This window comes from Entelurus aequoreus, linkage group LG24, assembly GCF_033978785.1.
Source record: "Entelurus aequoreus isolate RoL-2023_Sb linkage group LG24, RoL_Eaeq_v1.1, whole genome shotgun sequence".
NCBI lineage: Eukaryota > Metazoa > Chordata > Actinopteri > Syngnathiformes > Syngnathidae > Entelurus > Entelurus aequoreus.
The window spans coordinates 26,715,745-26,739,100 of NC_084754.1; the positions used below are offsets into that span (position 1 = coordinate 26,715,745).

General features: G+C 39.4%; 1 protein-coding gene across 2 annotated transcripts; it reads right to left on the bottom strand.

Annotated features, from left to right (window-relative positions):
- Positions 1-362: 362 nt before the first annotated feature.
- Positions 363-21,853, bottom strand: LOC133641650 (uncharacterized). Of its 2 annotated transcripts, XM_062035525.1 has the most exons (7): positions 21,741-21,853; positions 19,473-19,497; positions 19,339-19,389; positions 18,856-18,917; positions 18,691-18,748; positions 5,640-5,866; positions 363-905 (listed from the first exon to the last, which is right to left on the bottom strand). In XM_062035525.1, exons 1-7 carry the CDS (start codon positions 21,752-21,754, stop codon positions 785-787), a joined length of 558 nt encoding a protein of 185 aa, XP_061891509.1. In that variant the 5' UTR covers positions 21,755-21,853; the 3' UTR covers positions 363-784. The 2 variants fall into 2 exon arrangements, with proteins under 2 accessions (XP_061891509.1, XP_061891508.1); XM_062035524.1 differs by lacking the exon at positions 21,741-21,853 and having other exon boundaries at positions 19,473-20,616.
- Positions 21,854-23,356: the final 1,503 nt, after the last annotated feature.

Below are 23,356 nucleotides of genomic sequence, written 5' to 3' on the forward strand. Positions count from 1 at the left end.
CCTGGGAGGTGAGGGGAGCAGTGAGCAGCAGCAGTGGCCACACCTGGGAATCATTTTTGGTGATTTAACCCCCAATTCCAACCCTTGATGCTGAGTGCCAAGCAGGAAGGTAATGGGTCCCTTGGTATGCCGTATTCACGCTTATATTCCCTCATCCGTTTTTATTTTATAATCTTTTTTACTTTTTCTTTATTCTTGTCTTTCATCGCTGCAAAATCCACCAATTACAAGTACATGTTTATTTTCTTCTTTAATGCATTTTTGGCCTAGCTACCATTAAAATAATGTCATGACGCTTTCTCTGCAATCAGTTTCTGATTTGTGCAAACAGAAAAACGAGACGTTTATTTTGTAATCGGAGATTGTTTTTATTGCATCATTCACTTTGCACACTTGACCGACCAAGACAACACTGCATGCAAAAATATCAAAGATGGTTGCCACTTGTTATTAGCTTATAAATTCATCCAGAAACCGGCAGAATTGCGGATATTTGGAATATTGGTACATTTTCAAAGGCAGTGGAAATAGTTTGTAAACAAAACAAGTGACTGAAAACGTGTAAATGAACATATTGTCGTCATAATATTCATTATGAGTCAGTTGATTTCATGTATACTCCAGTTAGTTTTGAACTTTTTGGGTTGATGTGTATCACTGCACGGGCGTGATACCTTTTTGTAGGATGAAATGTGTTCATAATGAAAATAAACCTGACTTTCCAATATGATTTGTACATTACTGGGCTGTTTTTGGAGGTAAAAGGAAAACAAGGTTAAATAGGTCACGTGTGGCCAACTAGGGCAGGTGGATCAGCGGGCACGTTTGACATTGCGCTTGTGCCTGATACAGCTGGGGATGCATTTCCTCTCCGACGTGGTGCCGCAGGAGCACAACCCTGTTTCCTGTAATGAAAGAGAAACCAGACACAGAGGGAGAGAAATTAGAGGAGCAGGCGTGATTGAATGTTTGTTGTGGTGACAAGAAAGAGACCATTCAATTATTCACTGCATGCTGCCTTGGCTTGCACAGAGACAAGCACAGGTGTGATCACAGTCCGGTCTTGGGAAGCCGTAACCAATGGTTTTATTGGGGATTGTGATCCCAGGATCATGAACCCTCCCCTATTCTGGGATCCAGGGCGAGGGCGACTTATCTTGTATTTTTTTTACATTTTCATCTGATTATGTCTCTTTCGCACCAAGCTTCTTGCAGATGATCTTGTAGTCCATTCCAGTTTTGTGCAATCTTGTCCCTTGGGTCTCTTTGGTTCTGCCCAAAGTGGAGAAAACGTTTTCTGTTTCTGATTGTTTCTATCAAGTTGAGCTTAGGAGTTCTTCCCTTGAAAGAAAATGACTAATTTGTGTGCGTCATTGGAGCACAGCATACCGTACTGTGACGTGACGTATCGCGGCAATCAAATACTTATTTCACGCAATAAAATGCAGTTAATCAAAACACACTATTTAATGTTATTTGTTGCTGTTCTTCCAAATTTTTCTGAAACGACGACAACAATTCTGGACTGTTCAGGTCTCTGTAAGGGAGAATAATGACCTATTTCTCCGACTGTATACTAAACAGTTAAAAATATGTATATTAGGGCTTGTCAAATTTAACCAGTTAACGCATGTGATTAGTCACAAATAATGTAAATAGTATATACATAATATATATACTGTATATTTCCGGACTATAAGCTGTTACTTTTACCCTATGCTTTGAACCCTGCGGCTTATAAAACTGTGCGGATAATTTATGGATTTTTCATTGCTAATGGCCATAATGTTTTGTATTCAACAAATATTTTTCATACAACACCGACAGAGACATATGTGTGTATGTATATATATATATATATATATATATATATATATATATATATATATATATATATATATATAGTTTAAATGAAAGATAATTATATTTTACTTATATATATATATACTCATTTACACATACATATATATATATATATATATATATATATATATATATATATATATATATATATATATATATATATATATATATATATATATAAGTAAAATATAATTATCTTTCATTTAAACTATATATATATATGTATGTGTAAATGAGTATATATATATATATATATATATATTTAAACTATATATATATATATATATATATATATATATTGTATGTGTAAATGAGTATATATATATATATATATATATATATTTAAACTATATATATATATATATATATATATATATATATATATATATATATATATATATATATATAGTTTAAATGAAAGATAATTATATTTTACTTATATACATATATATATATATATCTATATATATATATATATCTATATATATATATATATGTATGTGTAAATGAGTATATATATATATAAGTAAAATATAATTATCTTTCATTTAAACTATATATATATATATATATATATATATATATATATATATATATATATATATCAATGCAGATTATTCACACTAGCTTTTTTTCGCGCACACGCTCCTTTACATTTATGTCAAATATTTACCTAAAAGGCGGCGTTGGTTGTTATAGGGCCAGTGATAAGGTCAATGAATTTGGCAGTGCAAAGATGAGTGAGGAGACACATTTAGATTTAAATTACAACCAGATTGGACTTTAGATAATACTGTTAACTGTCATGACTTGGTCCTGGGGTTTTGTTTTTTCAGAAGGCAACGGAAAATTGGCACGGGCAAGGCGTGAATTTAACTACATGATTTATTTTAACACTAATAAACTACAAAAAAGGGAAGCAAACAAAAGGCGCGCACAATGGCGGAAGTACAAAAACTTGGCTATGAAAACAAAACTTGCACAAAGGCAGAAACTATGAACAATGAAACCAAAACACTAACTGTGGCATTAATAAACAAAAACTTACTTGGCATGAGAAAAAGCATGAAAAAGCAGCATGGAGATTCATCAGCATGAGGGTGAACAGAGTGGCAGGAGTGTGAATGTGATGTCGCCAGAAAGACCAACAGAAACAGACAGATATAAATAGTGACATGATCAGTGAAAACAGGTGCGAGACTCAAAACGTGAAACAGGTGCGCGACATGACAGGTGAAAACTAATGGGTGACCATGGAAACCAAACAAAACAAGGAAGTGAAACCAGGAACTACAAAAAAGAGTCCAAAAACCAAGCAAAACATGGCCAAACAAAAACATGATTAACACATACATGTGTTACGGACAGATCCCAGATGTCCCAACACAAAAAAATGAACAAGAGTCATGTGAGGGCGGGAGGGGGACATGGCGGTGGGTCGCCAGACCACGTGTCCCCGAATCCACCGGGGCAGGATCAGGTGGCGGCGACGCGTAGACCGGCGCTGTACCTGACGAGGTGGGCGACCCGGGAAGGGCCACATCCATGGCCGACGAGGAGGTCGGCGTACCTGGCGTGGCGGACGACCAGGTAGTGGCCACATTCGTGGCCGACGAGGAGGCAGGCGCGTCGTCATCGTGGCCGGCGTGAAAGCACCCGATGAAACCGGCGCAGCAGACGAAACAGGCGACGAAGCAGGGGGCGAAGCTTGGCGTGGAACATCGGGTGGCGAAGCTTAGCGTGTCGGACGGCGCAGCTTGGCGTGGCGAAGCTTGGCGTGGCAAAGCTTGGCGTGGCCATGGTTGGTCTTGGTCTTGGCGTGGTTGGTCTTGGTCTTGGCGTGGTTGGTCTTGGTCTTGGCGTGGTTGGTCTTGGACTTGGTCTTGGCGTGGTTGGTCTTGGTCTTGGCATGGTTGGTCTTGGTCTTGGTCACATGGAGGGTCTTGGTCTTGGCATGGTTGGTCTTGGTCTTGGCATGGTTGGTCTTGGTCTTGGTCACTTGGAGGGTCTTGGTCACTTGGAGGGTCTTGGTCTTGGCATGGTTGGTCTTGGTCTTGGCATGGTTGGTCTTGGTCTTGGCGAGGGTCTTGGCGAGGGTCTTGGTCTTGGCGTGGGGCTGCCACGGGCGGCACTTGGCGGTGTGGCGCTGCGACTGGCGGCACTAGGCGGCGTGGCGCTGCGACTGGCGGCACTAGGCGGCGTGGAGCTGCGACTACGGCACTAGGCGGCGTGGAACTGCGACTGGCGGCACTAGGCGGCGTGGAGCTGCGACTGGCGGCACTAGGCGGCGTGGAGCTGCGACTGGCGGCACTAGGCGGCGTGGAGCTGCGACTGGCGGCACTAGGCGTCGTGGAGCTGCGACTGGCGGCACTTGGCGTCGTGAAGCTGCGACTGGCGGCACTCGGCGTCGTGAAGCTGGTAGCGGAGCTTGGCGTGGTGCTTGGCGTGGGGGAACTTGACGTGGTGCAGGTGGAGGTGGCCTAGCTGGGGGTTGCGGCTTGGTAGGCCGAAAGACCGGTGGTGGTGGCTGGACCGGAGGTTGTGGTTTAGCCGGCCGAAAGACCGGTGGTGGTGGGCGAACCGGAGGTTGCGGCCCAGCAGGCTGAAAGACTGGTGGTGGCGGTCGTACTAGAGGCTGTGGCATGGCATGACGCTGAGCGACCCCACCTGAACAGCTCCCAGCCCTAGCCCCCCCCTCAAGGAACAGATACCAGACGCGCTCCCCGCGGTCTGGAACCGTCTTTTGGGGTGGGTGGAGGGAGGTCAGGAGGGGGGCCGAATCCTCCACTTTAAATTGTCCACAAAGTCTTTTTTCTTCTACCTGGGTTTTATTGGGTGAAAAAAAAAATTGTGACTTGGGCGTGGCTTGAGTCCTGGGGGGCGGGGCATGGAATTTGGGTGGCTTGGGATGACTTGCTCTAATGTCCAAAAGCATGTTCTGATAGTGTTTTATCATGTTTATGGGATTAGAGTCTTTTGCTGGAGGTGAGTGATCAAAAGAAAAAGTATTGACAAAAAAAATCCTGGTCTGTGACGTCATCAGGGCGAAGCCGGGCTGGCTGCTGCTTGCTTCCGCCCGGAGGGGGAGGGGCTTGTGGGAGCGGCGTGTCCTGCCGGCTCGCGGAAGTCTTTCCTCGTCCTTGGCGACGCTTCCGGGACAGGAACGACGCGCCGATCGGCACCAGCTTGCCTCCATTCCCCCACATCATCCCCCTGCGCTCCTTGGGGGAAAAGCGCAGCGTCTCGATCTCCATGGCGCGCAGCACCTCCCAAGAAGCCTCATCCAAATTGTCCAACTCGTCCAACTTACGTGCGAAAAAACATTTATGCTGGTGACATTCTGTCATGACTTGGTCCTGGGGTTTTGTTTTTTCAGAAGGCAACGGAAAATTGGCGCGGGCAAGGCGTGAATTTAAATACATGATTTATTTTAACACTAATAAACTACAAAAAAGGAAAGCAAACAAAAGGCGCGCACAATGGCGGAAGTACAAAAACTTGGCTATGAAAACAAAACTTGCACAAAGGCAGAAACTATGAACAATGAAACAAAAACATGGCCAAACAAAAACATGATTAACACAGACATGACATTAACAAGTGTTGAGCAAATAAATGGTGATCTGTCATCCATGTACTATGAAACATATTAAAAATGTTTCTGTATGACATTGCATCATCTCTGAGTTACGGTACCATCATTATCATTGACAAAATGTACTTCTTGGCAGGTTTTGTTGCCATCAAAAATGTGACCCAATACTAAAGTTGCTAACCTGACAGCAGCAGAAGCAGCTTCTCGCTTCCTGACCTGTTTCAGCAGCTTCAGCATGCGAAAGATCTGCCGCAGCGTCATGTTAGGAGCATGGCGAGGCATCAGGCGGGGCCGAGGGGCGCAGCAGGGACCCCTGTAGGTGAGAAGGGACAGATAGTGGCCCCCGTTGGGCCCCTTGCCAAACATCTGCAGGGGCTGAACGCTGCTGTGCGCGTAGCAAGATGCACACTGTCAGAAGGAGAGGGGGTAAAAGAGTAGTTTGTTGTTAATAGAGAAAACCTTTATCCAACTTTTTTATGTGGCCCTGCCAAAAAACTTAATAAATCAATAAAAACTAATTCCTGCTTTTGTGACAATGCGAACTCCTCGTTTGTATTTATTTGATATTTATTTACAGTATTTACTATTTTTTCTAATCCCTGAAGGTAGAAAATGTCAATCATACTAGGTCTGTTACATGATTTTAAAAAACAGCCGATTAATCAATGTTTTTACAAACCCCGTTTCCATATGAGTTGGGAAATTGTGTTAGATGTAAATATAAACGGAATACAATGATTTGCAAATCCTTTTCAACCCATATTCAATTGAATGCACTTCAAAGACAAGATATTTGATGTTCAAACTCATAAACTTTTTTTTTTTTTTTGCCAAATAATAATTAACTTAGAATTTCATGGCTGCAACACGTGCCAAAGTAGTTGGGAAAGGGCGTGTTCACCACTGTGTTACATGGCCTTTCCTTTTAACAACACTCAGTAAACGTTTGGGAACTGAGGAGACACATTTTATAAGCTTCTCAGGTGGAATTCTTTCCCATTCTTGCTTGATGTACAGCTTAAGTTGTTCAACAGTCCGTTGTGGTATTTTAGGCTTCATAATGCGCCACACATTTTCAATGGGAGACAGGTCTGGACTACAGGCAGGCCAGTCTAGTACCCGCACTCTTTTACTATGAAGCCACGTTGATGTAACACGTGGCTTGGCATTGTCTTGCTGAAATAAGCAGGGGCGTCCATGGTAACGTTGCTTGGATGGCAACATATGTTGCTCCAAAACCTGTATGTACCTTTCAGCATTAATGGCGCCTTCACAGATGTGTAAGTTACCCATGTCTTGGGCACTAATACACCCCCATACCATCACAGATGCTGGCTTTTCAACTTTGCGCCTATAACAATCCGGATGGTTCTTTTCCTCTTTGGTCCGGAGGACACGACGTCCACAGTTTCCAAAAACAATTTGAAATGTGGACTCGTCAGACCACAGAACACTTTTCCACTTTGTATCAGTTCATCTTAGATGAGCTCAGGCCCAGCGAAGCCGACGGCGTTTCTGGGTGTTGTTGATAAACGGTTTTCGCCTTGCATAGGAGAGTTTTAACTTGCACTTACAGATGTAGCGACCAACTGTAGTTACTGATAGTGGGTTTCTGAAGTGTTCCTGAGCCCATGTGGTGATATCCTTTACACACGGATGTCGCTTGTTGATGCTGTACAGCCTGAGGGATCGAAGGTCACGGGCATAGCTGCTTACATGCAGTGATTTCTCCAGTTTCTCTGAACCCTTTGATGATATTACGGACCATAGATGGTGAAATCCCTAAATTCCTTGCAATAGCTGGTTGAGAAAGGTTTTTCTTAAACTGTTCAACAATTTGCTCACGCATTTGTTGACAAAGTGGTGACCCTCGCCCCATCCTTGTTTGTGAATGACTGAGCATTTCATGGAATCTACTTTTATATCCAATCATGGCACCCACCTGTTCCCAACTTGCCTGTTCACCTGTGGGATGTTCCAAATAAGTGTTTGATGAGCATTCCTCAACTTTATCAGTCTTTTGTGCCACCTTTCCCAACTTCATTGTCACGTGTTGCTGGCATCAAATTCTAAAGTTAATGATTATTTGCAAAAAAAAAAAGTTGATCAGTTTGAACATCAAATATGTTGTCTTTGTTGCATATTCAACTGAATCCATCCATCCATTCATTTTCTACCGCTTATTCCCTTCGGGGTCACGGGGGGCGCTGGAGCCTATCTCAGCTACAATCGGGCGGAAGGCGGGGTACACCCTGGACAAGTCGCCACCTCATCGCAGGGCCAACACAGATAGACAGACAACATTCACACTCACATTCACACACTAGGGCCAATTTAGTGTTGCCAATCAACCTATCCCCAGGTGCATGTCTTTGGAGGTGGGAGGAAGCCGGAGTACCCGGAGGGAACCCACGCAGTCACAAGGAGAACATGCAAACTCCACACAGAAAGATCACGAGGCCGGGATTGAACTCACGACTACTCAGGACCTTTGTATTGTGAGGCAGACGCACTAACCCCTCTGCCACCGTGCTGTGCTGTCAACTGAATATAGGTTGAAAATGATTTGCAAATCATTGTATTCTTTTTATATTTACATCCAACACAATTTCCCAACTCATATGGAAACGGGGTTTGTATATGAATTCATTTTGATTAATCTCCATAATGTCTGAAATATGCCCATTTTCACTGTATTGTACTATAAAAATATACAAATACAGTCATCCCTGGCCACAAATACTGCGATTTCACCACATTTCTAATTATTCTGTTTTTTTAATCATATTCTACAATTTTTTTTCCTAAATCAAGCATTTTTAGGCATAAATATGGCTAATTAGACTAAACGTCTTAACACTACAGTAGTATTGGCCACTAAATGAGACCAAACCAATAAGATCATGCGGTTCACTATCGTGGCTACTGGTAGACAGCATTTTTATATTGGGTTAAGCAAGCGTAAAGGTGACTAAAGTCTGTTATTTCATGTCGAGAGAGCTCTCATAATGTAAAAAACCCCCAACACATTCAGAAGGTAGTAAAAAGGTTTGTTTATGCTCTAGCTATAACATTTTTTGATTTATAATTAATGATTCCTATTAGGCAGACTTTCATTCATCCCGGTCATGTCCGGAACCAATTAACAGTGATAAACGAGGGATTACAGTAAATGACAGGGACACAATTCTACATATTTACATTCTGTATGTTTGTTATTAACTCTAAATTACATGAAACAAATCAAATCAAGCTTAAATTTACTATACATCATATAATTATGGATTTGTAGGGCCTGATTTACTAACATCCAAACACCACGCGGTAAGCAGCGAGTGCAATCTATAAAATAGCATGTACTATTAGTGTGATTTACTAACACTGCGTGTGCAAATAAGAAGTGGTGCAGACTGCCTTATTTAAATGAGGATTTTGTGTGCACTATACAGGGCATCGCCACGGAGACACTCTCATTTACTGCACATTCATGTTATCGTGCTCCTACTTGGGACTTTTTGTTATGTTTTCATACAAGCAGGAAAGATGTACCATTTTTTGTGGGCATTTTAGCAGCAGTCGTGCATTGCATTGACAGTGACATTTTAGTGTTCCTTGTTTAACTGTTTATTAAGCATTTGTAAAGTGTTAACTACTACAAACTGCACTCAAAACAATATGCATATTTGTAGATAGCCTCCCTGACAGTGTCTGTCAAAAATGAGCATGATTATCTTTGTGGACACCCCCCTGCGACTCCGAAAGGGACAAGTGGTAGAAAATGGATGGATGGATGATTCTAATTGTGCAGGTTTACCTAATAGCTGTTGAATAAACTGTACAATAAAATCTTATACCAAAAAAATACTGATTGTACAATCAATGAGTATATATATATATATATATATATATATATATATATATATATATATATATATATATATATATATATATATATATATATATATATATATATATATATATATATATATATATATATATATATATATATATATATATATATATATATATATACATACACAACATATATACAATATATATATATATATATACATACACAACATATATACAATATATAAATGAATAAGCATATTCATATATGCATATATATGAATATATATACATAATATATACATATATGCATATATACATACACATTACTCTGCTCAAGACACAAAAAAATGCATACTTCAATTTTTTTTTTTTAAATATAAGAAATATTTAAATATAATCTATGTGAAAAAAAATGAACGTCATTAAAAATGACTAAAGGACAAAAACGCATCAATTGAATTTGTTTTAATCTGCCACTTAGGTCCTCTAGCAGCTATAAAATTATAAAATGATGCCGCTGAATAGACGGTATGTATGTCTAATATATTTATTATTTCTGATCAACCAAAATGTTGACACACACAAGTATGACAAAGGATTCTCATCTGTGCAGCGCGAGCAGTGATCCTGCAGCCGTGTGTGGAAATGTCAGTTTGCACGTCCTTCCGACGTGTGCTAAATAAAACACAAAATAGTGCTCGCAAAACCGGTGACTGTTGATAAATCACATTTGCGCGTGCTAAAAATGATATTTGCATTTATGTTGCATATTCATGAAGACAGAGACCCAAAAACGATTGGACGCGTTATTCTGCTCACTTAAGAGACGCAATACACTTTGCACACGTTTAGTAGATCAGCTTTGCATGTGCTATCAAATTTGCACATGTTTTAATACAAGCAAACCTTTAGTGAAACAGGCCCATAGTCTTGCTTTAGACCACGTTGTCATTGCTATTCTGAATTGTTTGGATTCAACTTTTGCTCGATGCTTCCTTTTGCATCCTCGTTGTGCACATTTTTTTTGCTGAGTTTCCATAAGGCGTAAGCCTCCCTTCTTTTTTTGTTCATCATTTTATTTCTGTGTTTTGCTGCTCCAAGTGAGCCTCCCTTGATTTTTACTGAAATAAATCTTTATTTTGTTACATTTCTCAATGAGCATGACAAGTAATTGTAAATAATAATAAACTACTATTGATAATATCACTGATAATAATAATCATTGCTTCGCTTGTCCTTTGTTTGTCATCTGCAGTGTTCCAGAACTGCAGCATAAAGTGCATTTTGGTGTTCATTATTTAGCAATTTATTAAGCATTTGCACATTTGTTAACTACTAAAAGCTGCAATCATAATAATAAGAATACAGTTGCCACATCTCGCTTCAAAAAGTGCTGAATTTTGGGGGGATTTTTTTTTTTTTGGTCCTAAATCAAGCATTTTTAAGCATAAAAATGGCCAAATAATCCAAAAATGTCAATATTACAAGGCATCAGACATCTTTTTTTGTTTGTACTTTTATTTTATGTCTTGCTGCTCTAAGTGAGCTTTATTTTTTATTTTTACAGAAATAAAACATTGCTATGTTACATATCACAATGAACATGACAAATAATTGAAAATACTGTAAAATCATTGCTTCGCTTGTCCTTAGTTTGTCGTTGGCAGTGTTTTAGAACAGCAGCATGAAGAGCATTTTGGTGTTCTTTGTTTAACTGTTTTTATTAAGCATCTGTAAATTGTTAACGACTACAAACTGCACTCAAAACAATACGCATATTTGTAGAAAGCCTCCCTAAGAGTGTCTGTCAAAAATGAGCATGATTATCTTTGTGGATAATTGCAATTGAGCAGGCTTACTTAATAGCTGTTGAATATACTGTACTATAAAATCTTATACCAAACAAATACTGATTGTACAATCAATGAATATATATATATATATATATATATATATATATATATATATATATATATATATATATATATATATATATATATATGCGTTAGGTCAGGAAAAAACACAGAGGCTATTTCATCCCTACAAGCCTGTTTCGGAGGTTTCCCCGCTCTTCAGGTAATTTTCGCAGTGAAACCTGCGAAACAGGCTAGTAGGGATGAAATAGCCTCTGTGTTTTTTCCTGACCTAACGTATATTCCGCTCTACCCTGGTATTGGGCACTGTATAACAAATAAACCACAGAAACCTTGACTATATATGTATATGTAGTTGTATAAATATATATGTATATATACATTTATATGAATATGCATATTCATATACACATATATATGAATATATATACAGTATATATATATACAAATACATAAATATGCATATATATACACACATATATACATACAAATATATATGCATATATATATATATATATATATATATATATATATATATATATATATATATATATATATATATATATATATATATATATATATATATATATATATATATATATATATATATATATATATATATATATATATATATATATATAGAGCAGGCCCTAGACCTAATCTCCATCAGAAACCCAAACCTCAACTCCCATATTCTTTTTTTCATGGCTGACACTTGATCACGATGCCTACCAACAATTGCTTAGATGTTCATGCAATTGACATGAATATGAAGACAGAAAGTATGGTACCATTTGACAAAACACTTATTTTGAAAAGCAGAAAGAGAAAAACTTCCCATCTAATAGCCTTACAGCTGAGGTACGTGTATACTCACATGGACGACGGTAGTCATGATGATGCGTTGCAGTCAATAAGAATACGATATAGAACTTGATTCTTGTACGTACAGATAAGAGCAGGGCAGAAGATCAGCCAATCACAATCAACAACGCACAAGGCAACCCCGCCTACCTCCTATCACCACAGTGAGGTGACACACAGACACACACACATGCACACACCTTTTTACACGTTTGTTGCTTCAGGTTACAGCCGCTGGCACAAAGTCTGCAATGGAGAGGTCTTTTGGTGTGACGTCTATAATTAGAAGCAGCTGTAATTTGGGGAATGAGGCGAAAAAGAAAGCAAAGATGGTGAATGTGGGACGCTTGCAGATGACAACAAAGAGGGCAGGAGGAAGTCCGAATGGAGGGAAAGATGAGGGCTGAGAAGGACTGGATGATTAAAGGTGCTGAGGCAAGCAAGCGTCATTACGTGTCTGGTGTCTGTGAACAAAGTGATGCATCAAGCGTTACATATCGTCTGTTGTCATGACGCAAAAGATCATTTATCAAAGACGCCGAGGTGCTTCATCGGCCACAATTTGTTTTTGGTCAAAAACAAATATTAATTAGTTATATTTGCAGCAAAAACATGCGGAGCTATTTTTATTCATTCATTTAAATTCTACCGCTTATCCTGTTTAGGGATAGAGGTGTGCTGGAGCCTATCCCAGTGAACTTTGGGGGAAAGGCAGGACTACACCCTGTACTGGCCACCAGTCGATCACATGGACAAGTGCAGACAGGCAGCCGTTCAAAGTTACGAGAATATGGAGACATGCATATGAGGGGCCGTTAGGGACATTATTCAGAATTACCTCTTACATACACTACTGAAATGCTCTCACATAACCAACTGAAATCTTTTTCTTTTATACACACTACTGAAACACTCTTAGAAACACTACTGAAATGCTCTTACATACACTACTGAAATGCTCTTATAAACACTACTGAAACACTCTTATAAACACTACTGAAATGCTCTTACATATACTACTGAAACACTCTTATAAACACTACTGAAACACTCTTATAAACACTACTGAAATGCTCTTACATATACTACTGAAACACTCTTATAAACACTACTGAAATGCTCTTACATATACTACTGAAACACTCTTATAAACACTACTGAAACACTCTTATAAACACTACTGAAATGCTCTTACATATACTACTGAAACACTCTTATAAACACTACTGAAACACTCTTATAAACACTACTGAAATACTCTTACATACACTACTGAAACACTCTTATAAACACTACTGAAATAATCTTACATACACTACTGAAACCCTCTTATAAACACTACTGAAATACTCTTACATACACTACTGAAACACTCTTATAAACACTACTGAAATACTCTTACATACACTACTGAAACACTCTTATAAACACTACTGAAACACTCTTATAAACACTACTGAAACACTCTTATAAACACTACTGAAACACTCTTATAAACACTACTGAAATACTCTTACATACACTACTGAAACACTCTTATAAACACTACTGAAATACTCTTACATACACTACTGAAACACTCTTATAAACACTACTGAAACACTCTTATAAACACTACTGAAATACTCTTATAAACACTACTGAAACACTCTTATAAACACTACTGAAACACTCTTATAAACACTCCTGAAATACTCTTACATACACTACTGAAACACTCTTATAAACACTACTGAAATACTCTTACATACACTACTGAAACACTCTTATAAACACTACTGAAATACTCTTACATACACTACTGAAACACTCTTATAAACACAACTGAAACACTCTTATAAACACTACTGAAACACTCTTATAAACACTACTGAAATACTCTTACATACACTACTGAAACACTCTTATAAACACTACTGAAATACTCTTACATACACTACTGAAACACTCTTATAAACACTACTGAAACACTCTTATAAACACTACTGAAATACTCTTACATACACTACTGAAACACTCTTATAAACACTACTGAAATACTCTTACATACACTACTGAAACACTCTTATAAACACTACTGAAACACTCTTATAAACACTACTGAAATACTCTTATAAACACTACTGAAACACTCTTATAAACACTACTGAAACACTCTTATAAACACTACTGAAATACTCTTACACACACTACTGAAACACTCTTATAAACACTACTGAAACACTCTTATAAACACTACTGAAACACTCTTATAAACACTACTGAAACATTCTTACATACACTACTGAAACACTCTTATAAACACTACTGAAATGTTTTTGTCTCACGCACACACACACATACCTGGAATTATTTTTCACTAGTATGTATAAACGGATTTGACCCGTGTGTGTGTGTGCTTTTTACACCTGTGTGTAAGGGACAACAATTTCAGTAGTATGTGTGCAAAGATTTCAGTTATGTGTATGAGCGCATCTTACCATTGTGTATGGGTGAGGGCCGACATCCGGGCAACTGAGCTACATATGGGTTCTTCGAGCCATAGCAACCAGACTGGCGTTGAAAACAAACCGTTGCCACTACTCTTTAACCTGTCGACCTACGCTGGTTAAACCCGTCATTCTGCCTCCAAAATGCCGAAAAACTGTGTTGTTTTTGGTTGTGCTAACCACAACCGGAAACAGGGAAAAGAAAGGTTGTATTTTGTTCTGCCAAAGCGTGATAAAAGCCCACAGAGACGAGACAAATGGCTCGCAGCTTTACACTGGGAAAACGAGGACGGTTCTCACTGAAGTCCCCCAAAGTCCCGGGTCGTGTGTTCGGATCACTTCGTTTCTGGTAAATATAAGGAACAAAAATCCACATTCTTAACCACAACTTGGCTATACGTCCATGCTAATGTTGTACTTGTTGAATTTGTACCTTATAACGTTCGACAGCTGAAGTTGTTGTTGTACAAAAATAACATGCGGTATATACTATATAGTCTATAGCCTAGCTAGCTATTTTTGAAAACCGGACAACGAGAGGATACCAAAGGCAGCGTTAAGATGGACACCACCGGGAAAACGTAAGCCAGGGCGGCCAAAGAACACCTGGCGAAGAACAGTTGAAGGGGAGCTGAAAGAGATGAAGCTTACATGGGGCGAGGCACAGAGACGAGCACAGCAGCGAGATGAATGGCGTCGAGTCGTCGAAGCCTTATTTCCCATCCGGGAAGAAGAGGATTAAGTTAAGTAAGTAATATACTATATAGTCTATAGCCTAGCTAGCTATTTTCGAAAACCGGTTTCGTTTAAATTTGCACTTAACAGTTGGGTTTTTAAAAACCAATATACCCTATAATTTTCATGTTGCCATTCAATACATGTAGCCCTCAAATCTCTCAATATTTTATACACTAACACTTGATCTTGTTGTTGATAACTTCTGCGTCTCTTTCTTAGTAGCGCACAGGCTAAGCTAACTAGCAAGCTAAGCTAAGCCTGAGAAGCTTTAAAGACCTACTGAAATGATTTTTTTTTACTTAAACGGGAATAGCAGATCCATTCTATGTGTCATACTTGATCATTTCGCGATATTGCCATATTTTTGCTGAAAGGATTTAGTAGAGAAAATCGACGATAAAGTTCGCAACTTTTGCTCGCTGATAAAAAAAAGCCTTGCCTGTACCGGAAGTAGCGTGACGTCACAGGAGCTAGTATTCCTCACAATTCCCGGTTGTTTACAATGGAGCGAGAGAGATTCGGACCGAGAAAGTGATGATTACCCCATTAATTTGAGCGAGGATGAAAGATTCGTAGATGAGGAACGTTACAGTGAATGACTTGAGAGGCAGCGATGGACGTATCTTTTTTCGCTCTGACCGTAACTTAGGTACAAGCTGGCTCATTGGATTCCACACTCTCCTTTTTCTATTGTAGATCACAGATTTGTATTTTAAACCACCTCGGATACTATATCCTCTTGAAAATGAGAGTCGAGAACGCGAAATGGACATTCAGTGCCTTTTATCTCCACGACAATACATCGGCGAAATGCTTTAGCTACGAGCTAACGTGATAGCATCTTGCTTTAACTGCATATAGAAACAAAAGAAATAAACCCCTGACGGGAAGTATAGATAGAAAATCAACAATACTATTAAACCGTGGACATGGAAATACACGGTTAATGCTTTCCAGGCTGGCGAAGGTTAACAATGCTGTGCTAACGACGCCATTGAAGCTAACTTAGCAACCAGACTGCACAGAGCAATGCTAAAAACATTAGCTCTCCACCTACGCCAGCCAGCCCTCATTTGCTCATCAACACCCGTGCTCACCTGCGTTCCAGCGATCGGCAGAAGGATGAAGGACTTCACCCGATGCGTTTGGCGGCCCGGAGACGTAGGAAGTCAAGGTGAAGTCGGCGGCTAGCGCGGCTAGCGCTCCAACAAAGTCCTCCTGGTTGTGTTGCTGTAGTCCGCTGCTAATACACTGATCCCACCTACAACTGTCTTCTTTGCAGCCTTCATTGTTCATTAAAAAAATTGCAAAAGATGTCCAGAATACTGTGGAATTATGAAATGAAAACAGAGCTTTTTGTATAGGATTCTACGGGGTACCATAACTTCCGTTACTCGGACTTCGTCACGCGCATACGTCATCATACCGCAATGTTTCAGCCGGATATTTCCCGGGAATTTTAAAATGTCACTTTATAAGTTAACCCGGCCGTATTGGCATGTGTTGCAATGTTAAGATTTCATCATTGATATATAAACTATCAGACTGCGTGGTTGGTAGTAGTGGCTTTCAGTAGGCCTTTAAAGTTCACTGAGACGAGTCTGACGCAAATAATACATTTTCGTTTTTTCACACGATATGCGAATAAGTAAAAATGCGTAAATGAAGGATTTAACACCGACTTCCAAGCCACAACGCTCGTTAAATGCTTTTTCTGTCAATGCTGTGTTCGCTGTGAGCTGGTTTGTTTTCAACGAATTCCCGGTTGCTAGGGGATTGGTAGGCGGAAGTGACGTAGGTCCGCCCTCACCCATACGAGCATTTTACCACTATGTGTAAGAGCATCTTACTGGTGTGTGTGAGCGATGTTGCATTCCGGTTCCGGTATAATCCCCGCCCCTTTTCAGACAAGTATTTTTTATTTTTTTTTAAAGCCAAGTTGTCCAAGTGCCCCTGGCTGCAGCCCCAGATCGAGGAGGGGCTTATTTTCCCTCAATGTGGGCGGGTCTCAACGTTGAGCCTGCGGGCTCCATCTGGTGGCGGAGATCCGGCAGCACACATTCTCAAACGTCAATAAAGCTACTTTTAACTTGTCAAATGTATTTTTTTTACCATGAAAAAACAATTAAAAAAAACTATATATATATATAAACCATAGTATGAAAAAAGGTTCATGTATTTGATAGACTTAGACATTCCTACTTTTAACTTGTCAAATGTATCTGCCATCTTTTTTGTAGTTTTATTCCTTTTTTATTATCTTCATTATTTTCTGTATTGATCCTACACTATTATTGTTTTTTTTGTTACTTCTGATATGGCCTTGCCACGGTTTACTTGCTTATTTATTTATTTATTTATTGTGTCTTTTTATTTTGTATTGTTTTACATCTGATCAACTTCTGTGACTTTCCTTTTCTTTTTTAAGTGTGAACGGTGGAGAGGTCCTCGAGAGGTGATCTTGGGATCACTTCCTGAGGATCCTTGATGCCGAGGAATGTTCATCCACTATGGTCTGGATAGCCTGTAGCTGATCCTGAGCCAGAGCGGGATGGATGGATATATATATATATATATATATATATATATATATACAATATATATATATACAATATCTGGGTATCTTTTCTAATACTGTTTATACTGTAAACCTTGAATTGTTAAAGTTTAAGTGCACCTCTCTCCTCAAGTGTGCATGTGAGTGGGTATGAGTGGATGTGCGATTGTATGAAGGTTTTGCGTGACCAAAGTATGACTGTTAAATGTGATTTTAACTGTAAAATACAATACAAATATTTGCCAAAAAAAACACAAAAAAAACTTGTCAAATGTATTTTTTTTACCATGAAAAAACAATAAAAAAAATATATATATAAACCATAGTATGGAAAAAGGTTCATGTATTTGATAGACTTAGACATTCCTACTTTTAACTTGTCAAATGTATTTTTTTTTACCATGAAAAAACAATTAAAAAAAATATATATCTAAACCATAGCATTTCCATAAGAGTATAGACACATATTATTTTGCACACTCAATTATATTAGCAAAGTCAAATAAACCAAAGACAGAAGACTTTGCATCATTGATTTTATTTTTCACCCCAGGCTAAAAATGTTTGATCTGTAAAGAAAAAAAAATGTTGTAGCCTAGCCAAATACATTCCTTAAGCTCCCATAAATGTTTAACAATGGCAAGTATCTAGGTATTTTTCTGGCCCATAACAAGCAACCCTGTTCCCTGTTTCCAGTTCTGTTCATTTTCCACTCTCTAGAAAGGAAACAGATTGCGGTTCTTATAGGCACAATAACAATGCAAGATGTAAAACTAAGGTAATTGAAATAAGTGGAGGAATTACGCTTTAGTCTAGCAATAGTTGACTACAAGACTAATTAATCACATGACCTCTCACCTGTAGCCCTCCTTGCACTCGTCGCCGTTTTCTGTCCTGCAATCGGTCTTCTTCAGACCTTAGTGATTTAATGACAACATACATTCACTATGAAAACATTCATGTTGGTCTGTTGACCGTGAGTAAAACATTTTTTTTGTGATTTGTGATATTCAAAGCACTTACGGCATGGGGAAGTTCTGCAGGAGAGCGAGACACCACCATCTCCTAATTTGAAGCATGTTTTCCTTTGAAGAAGGAAATGCAGGAAGATGTTAATATCCATCCATCCATCCATTTTCTACTGCTTATTCCCTTCGGGGTCGCGAGGGGCGCTGGAGCCTATCTCAGCTACAATTGGGCGGAAGGCGGGGTACACCCTGGACAAGTCGCCACCTCATCGCAGAGATGTTAATATGTTGTAAAAAAAAATAACACCTTGTACACTAAGCATAATGTGTCACGATTTACACATACCTCTCTGAAATCACAATTGGCCCCCATTACAATGTACAGAGTGTACTGTAAGCCAAGAGGTACTGCTTAATATAATGTCAGGCGTATTCCCAAGGATACATTTTTTTCAATACAAATTAATGTGGTTTTAATGTAGCAAGCAAACATTTTGACAGACAACAGCAATGCCATAACATGCTGATTTGGTCTTACCATCAAAACAAACACGCCACAGTTGTTGGAGCACCCTTGCTTTGTTAGGCCCTGAGGTGTGAACAATGTATTTTAATAAAAGTATGGCAAGAAAATAGTAAAAAGTTAGCAAATGCTATTATGTAATGTCTCACCTGGACATCATTCACACCAAGCTCTCTCCAGGGGCCAGAAGAGAGGCATTGATTGAGACTTTTATTAGTAGATTGCACAGTACAGTACATATTCCGTACAATTGACCACTAAATGGTAACACCCGAATAAGTTTTTTAACTTATTTAAATCGGGGTCCACGTTAATCAATTCATTGTACACTACTGAAAGCCTCTCACACACTACTGAAACACTTTCAAATTAACAACGGAAAAATGATTGCTCTCACACACATGAATAAAACGCTCTCAGTTTCAGTTGTGTGTGTGAGAGAATTTCAGCAGTGTGTGTGTGAGAGAGAGGATTTCAATTGTGTGTATGATATAATTTCAGTAGTGTGTGAGAGGATTTCAGTAGTGTATATGACAGAAAAACATTTCAGTAGTTTTTATGAAATGATTCAGTAGAGTGTGTGAAAGGATTTCAGTAGTATTTGAGGGAGAAAAAACATTTCAGCAGTGTGTATGAGGGGATTTCAGTCGTGTGTGTGAGAGGATTTCAGTAGTGTGTGTGTGTGAGGATTTAAGTAGTATGTGAGCTGTTGAATATGAACAGAAGTGGGCGGATTCATAAAAATGTTGTCAGTAACAAGTATAGTTTCAGTGTATGGTCGATACTACAGGGATTCAATAAACATTTTTTACCATCAAAAGATCTTTTGTCATTTTTGTCATTGTTTACAAAATCAGGAAAGTCCCTGGACACAGGAAGGCTTTAATCAAAGGATTTAAAGCGGAGCCAATAGTAGAAAAAATATTCTAATGTCACGTCCGTTGTGTCCTTGGGCAAGACACTTCACCCTTTGCCTCTGATGGCTGCTGGTTAGCGCCTTGCATGGCAGCTCCCGCCATCAGTGTGTGAATGTGTGTGTGAATGGGTAAATGTGGAAATACTGTCAAAGCGCTTTGAGTACCTTGAAGGTAGAAAAGCGCTATACAAGTATAACCCATTTATCATTTATCATTTATAATTGATATGGTTAAACTTCCACCTTATGGTTTTGTCTGATTATAATTGTGATCAAAAATCTAATAATTCAATCATCTTGACAATTGTAAGTATCAATATCGGAATTGGCAGGGCCAAAACGGCCTCTGTGACTACTTGGCATTGGATCCATACACAAATCTGTAGTATCGCTCATAACTAATGGAAAGTATCAAAGCAACAGAAAAATAGTTTATTACTTTTTAACAGAAGTGTAAATAAAATAGAACCATGTTACATCAGAAAGTAACTAAAGTACCACTGATAGTCACACACATGTGGTGAAATTATCCTCTACATTTGACCCATCCCCTTGTTCCACCCCCTGGGAGATGAGGGGAGCAGTGAGCGGCAGCGGTGGCCGCGGTCGGGAATCATTTTGGTGATTTAACCCCCAATTCCAACCCTTGTTACTGAGAGCCAAGCAGGGAGGTAATGGGTCCCATTTATATAGTCTTTGGTATGACTCGGCCGGGGTTTGAACTCACGACCTACCAATCTCAGGGCGGACACTCTAACCACAAGGCCACTGAGCAGCAGAACTGGATATTTACAGTAAATGAGAAAGTAGATTAATAATAGTTTTGACAAAATAATAAAACCCGAAATGATATAACCATATTTGTTAGCAGCTATATTAGGAGCCTTTGTAACTCATTATGAAACGGTTCTATGATCATTTATATGTCAAATAATATCTAATAAAAATCTAATTACAGAGCTGTTAATTGTCAGCTTTTTTTTTTTTTAAACATAATTTTCTGTGGGGCAGCACTGTGGAACAGGGGTTAGTGTGTCTGCCTCACAATACGAAGGTCCTGGGTTCGATCCTGCGCTCGGGATCTTTCTGTGTGGAGTTTGCATGTTCTCCCCGTGACTGCGTGGGTTCCCTCCGGGTACTCCGGCTTCCTCCCACCTCCAAAGACATGCACCTGGGCAACACTAAATAGTCCCTAGTGCAGGGGTCGGCAACCCAAAATGTTGAAAGAGCCATATTGGACCAAAAAAAACAAAAACAAATCTGTCTGGAGCCGCAAAAAATTAAAAGCCATATTACATGTGTCATGAGATATAAATTTAATTAAGAGGACTTAAAGGAAACTAAATTAGCTCAAATATAGCTACAAATTAGGCATAATGATGCAATATGTACATATAGCTAGCCTAAATAGCATGTTAGCATCGATTAGCTTGCAGTCATGCAGTGACCAAATATGTCTGATTAGCACTCCACACAAGTCAATAACATCAACAAAACTCACCTTTGTGCACTCATGTACAAGGTTAAAAGTGTGGTGGACAAAATGAGACAGAAAAAGAAAGTGGCATAAAACACGTCCTAGAAAGTCAGAGAAAGTTATGCATGTAAACAAACTATACGGTGAGTTCAAGGACCGCCAAAATTAGTAGGACAAAACAGCGCTCACCAAATACTTGAATCAGTGAAGCATATTTAATATAAACAGTGTGATTTATAACAATTACGGAGGTTTGTGTCATGTTTGTCCTCCTACAGAAACCATATTAAAACAAAAAAATTGATTTTTTTTTCCCCCTCATCTTTTTCCATTCTTCATACATTTTTGAAAAATCTCCAGAGAGCCACTAGGGCGGCGCTAAAGAGCCGCATGCGGCTCTAGAGCCGCGGGTTGCCGACCCCCGCCCTAGTGTGTGAATGTGAGTGTGAATGTTGTCTGTCTATCTGTGTTGGCCCTGCGATGAGGTGGCGGCTTGTCCAGGGTGTACCCCGCCTTCTGCCCGAATGCGGCTGAGATAGGCTCCAGCACCCCCGCGACCCCAAACGGGACAAGCGGTAGAAATGGATGGCTGGCTGGATGGATGGATAATTTTCTGTGTGTAGGCTTTCCTGTTTTTACACAGGTCGCAACACAAGCTAGTCAACAACTCACTCTCAGGGAAACACCACCCCCTAGCGTTTTGTCAGAGAAATGCTTGCAAAGATGTTGGGCAGTACCAAGCATAGGGTAAAATAATTCCTCAGTTGGCAGTGTGGCGGAAAGTCACCACCACAGGAGGGTAGAGTATCCAAAAATTGTACTCGGATAAAAAAACCTGTTATTTTACAGCAGACTGTCTGAAGAGCGGGGGGCCAATTTCGACCTACAGCTGTTTTTTTATTGTTCTGAAAATTTAATGAATTCATTATTAATTAGGTATATCAGATCCATCCATCCATTCATTTTCTATCGTTTGTCCCGTTCGGGGTCGCGGGGGGTGCTGTAGCCTATCTCAGCTGCATTCGGGTGGTAGGCGGGGTACACCCTGGACGAATCGCCACCTCATCACAGGGCCAACACAGATAGACAGACAACATTCACACTCACATTCACACACTAGGGCCAATTTAGTGTTGCCAATCAACCTATCCCCAGGTGCATGTTTTTGGAGGTGGGAGGAAGCCGGAGTACCCGGAGGGAACCCACGCAGTCACGGGGAGGACATGCAAACTCCACACAGAAAGATCCCGAGCGCAGGATCGAACCCAGGACCTTCGTATTGTGAGGCAGACGCACTAACCCCTCTTTCACCGTGCTGCCGGTATATCAGATATAACAATAACAACTATTTGCTTGGTCATCTATACACCACAAAATCTAAGATAACAATTTTTTTGGAAATAGCTTAGCAAAGCGGTCTTCAACATTTTCAGGCCAAAGACCCCCAAATTGATGGGAAGAATGAGCTGGGGCTTGTATATTTTGTATGAAATTGTGATTGAATTTTACATGAAACCGGTCCTAGAGGTATACTGTACCTTGTTATTGTGCAATACTAACAATATTCAAATAATAATATTGTGCCGCTAATCGCCAGCTGGCAACTAGTGTGCTAATCACTAATTGGCTACCAGTGCGTT

What these genes read in the sequence shown, in the direction of transcription:
- LOC133641650 (XM_062035524.1), bottom strand. Translation starts at nt 19,562, where the DNA reads ATGTACTGTACTGTGCAATCTACTAATAAAAGTCTCAATCAATGCCTC. An exon ending in TTGGTGTGAATGATGTCCAG is followed by an intron (nt 19,390 to 19,472) that starts GTGAGACATTAC and finishes TTCACACCTCAG; the next exon opens with GGCCTAACAAAGCAAGGGTG. An exon ending in GTGGCGTGTTTGTTTTGATG is followed by an intron (nt 18,918 to 19,338) that starts GTAAGACCAAAT and finishes CCTTCTTCAAAG; the next exon opens with GAAAACATGCTTCAAATTAG.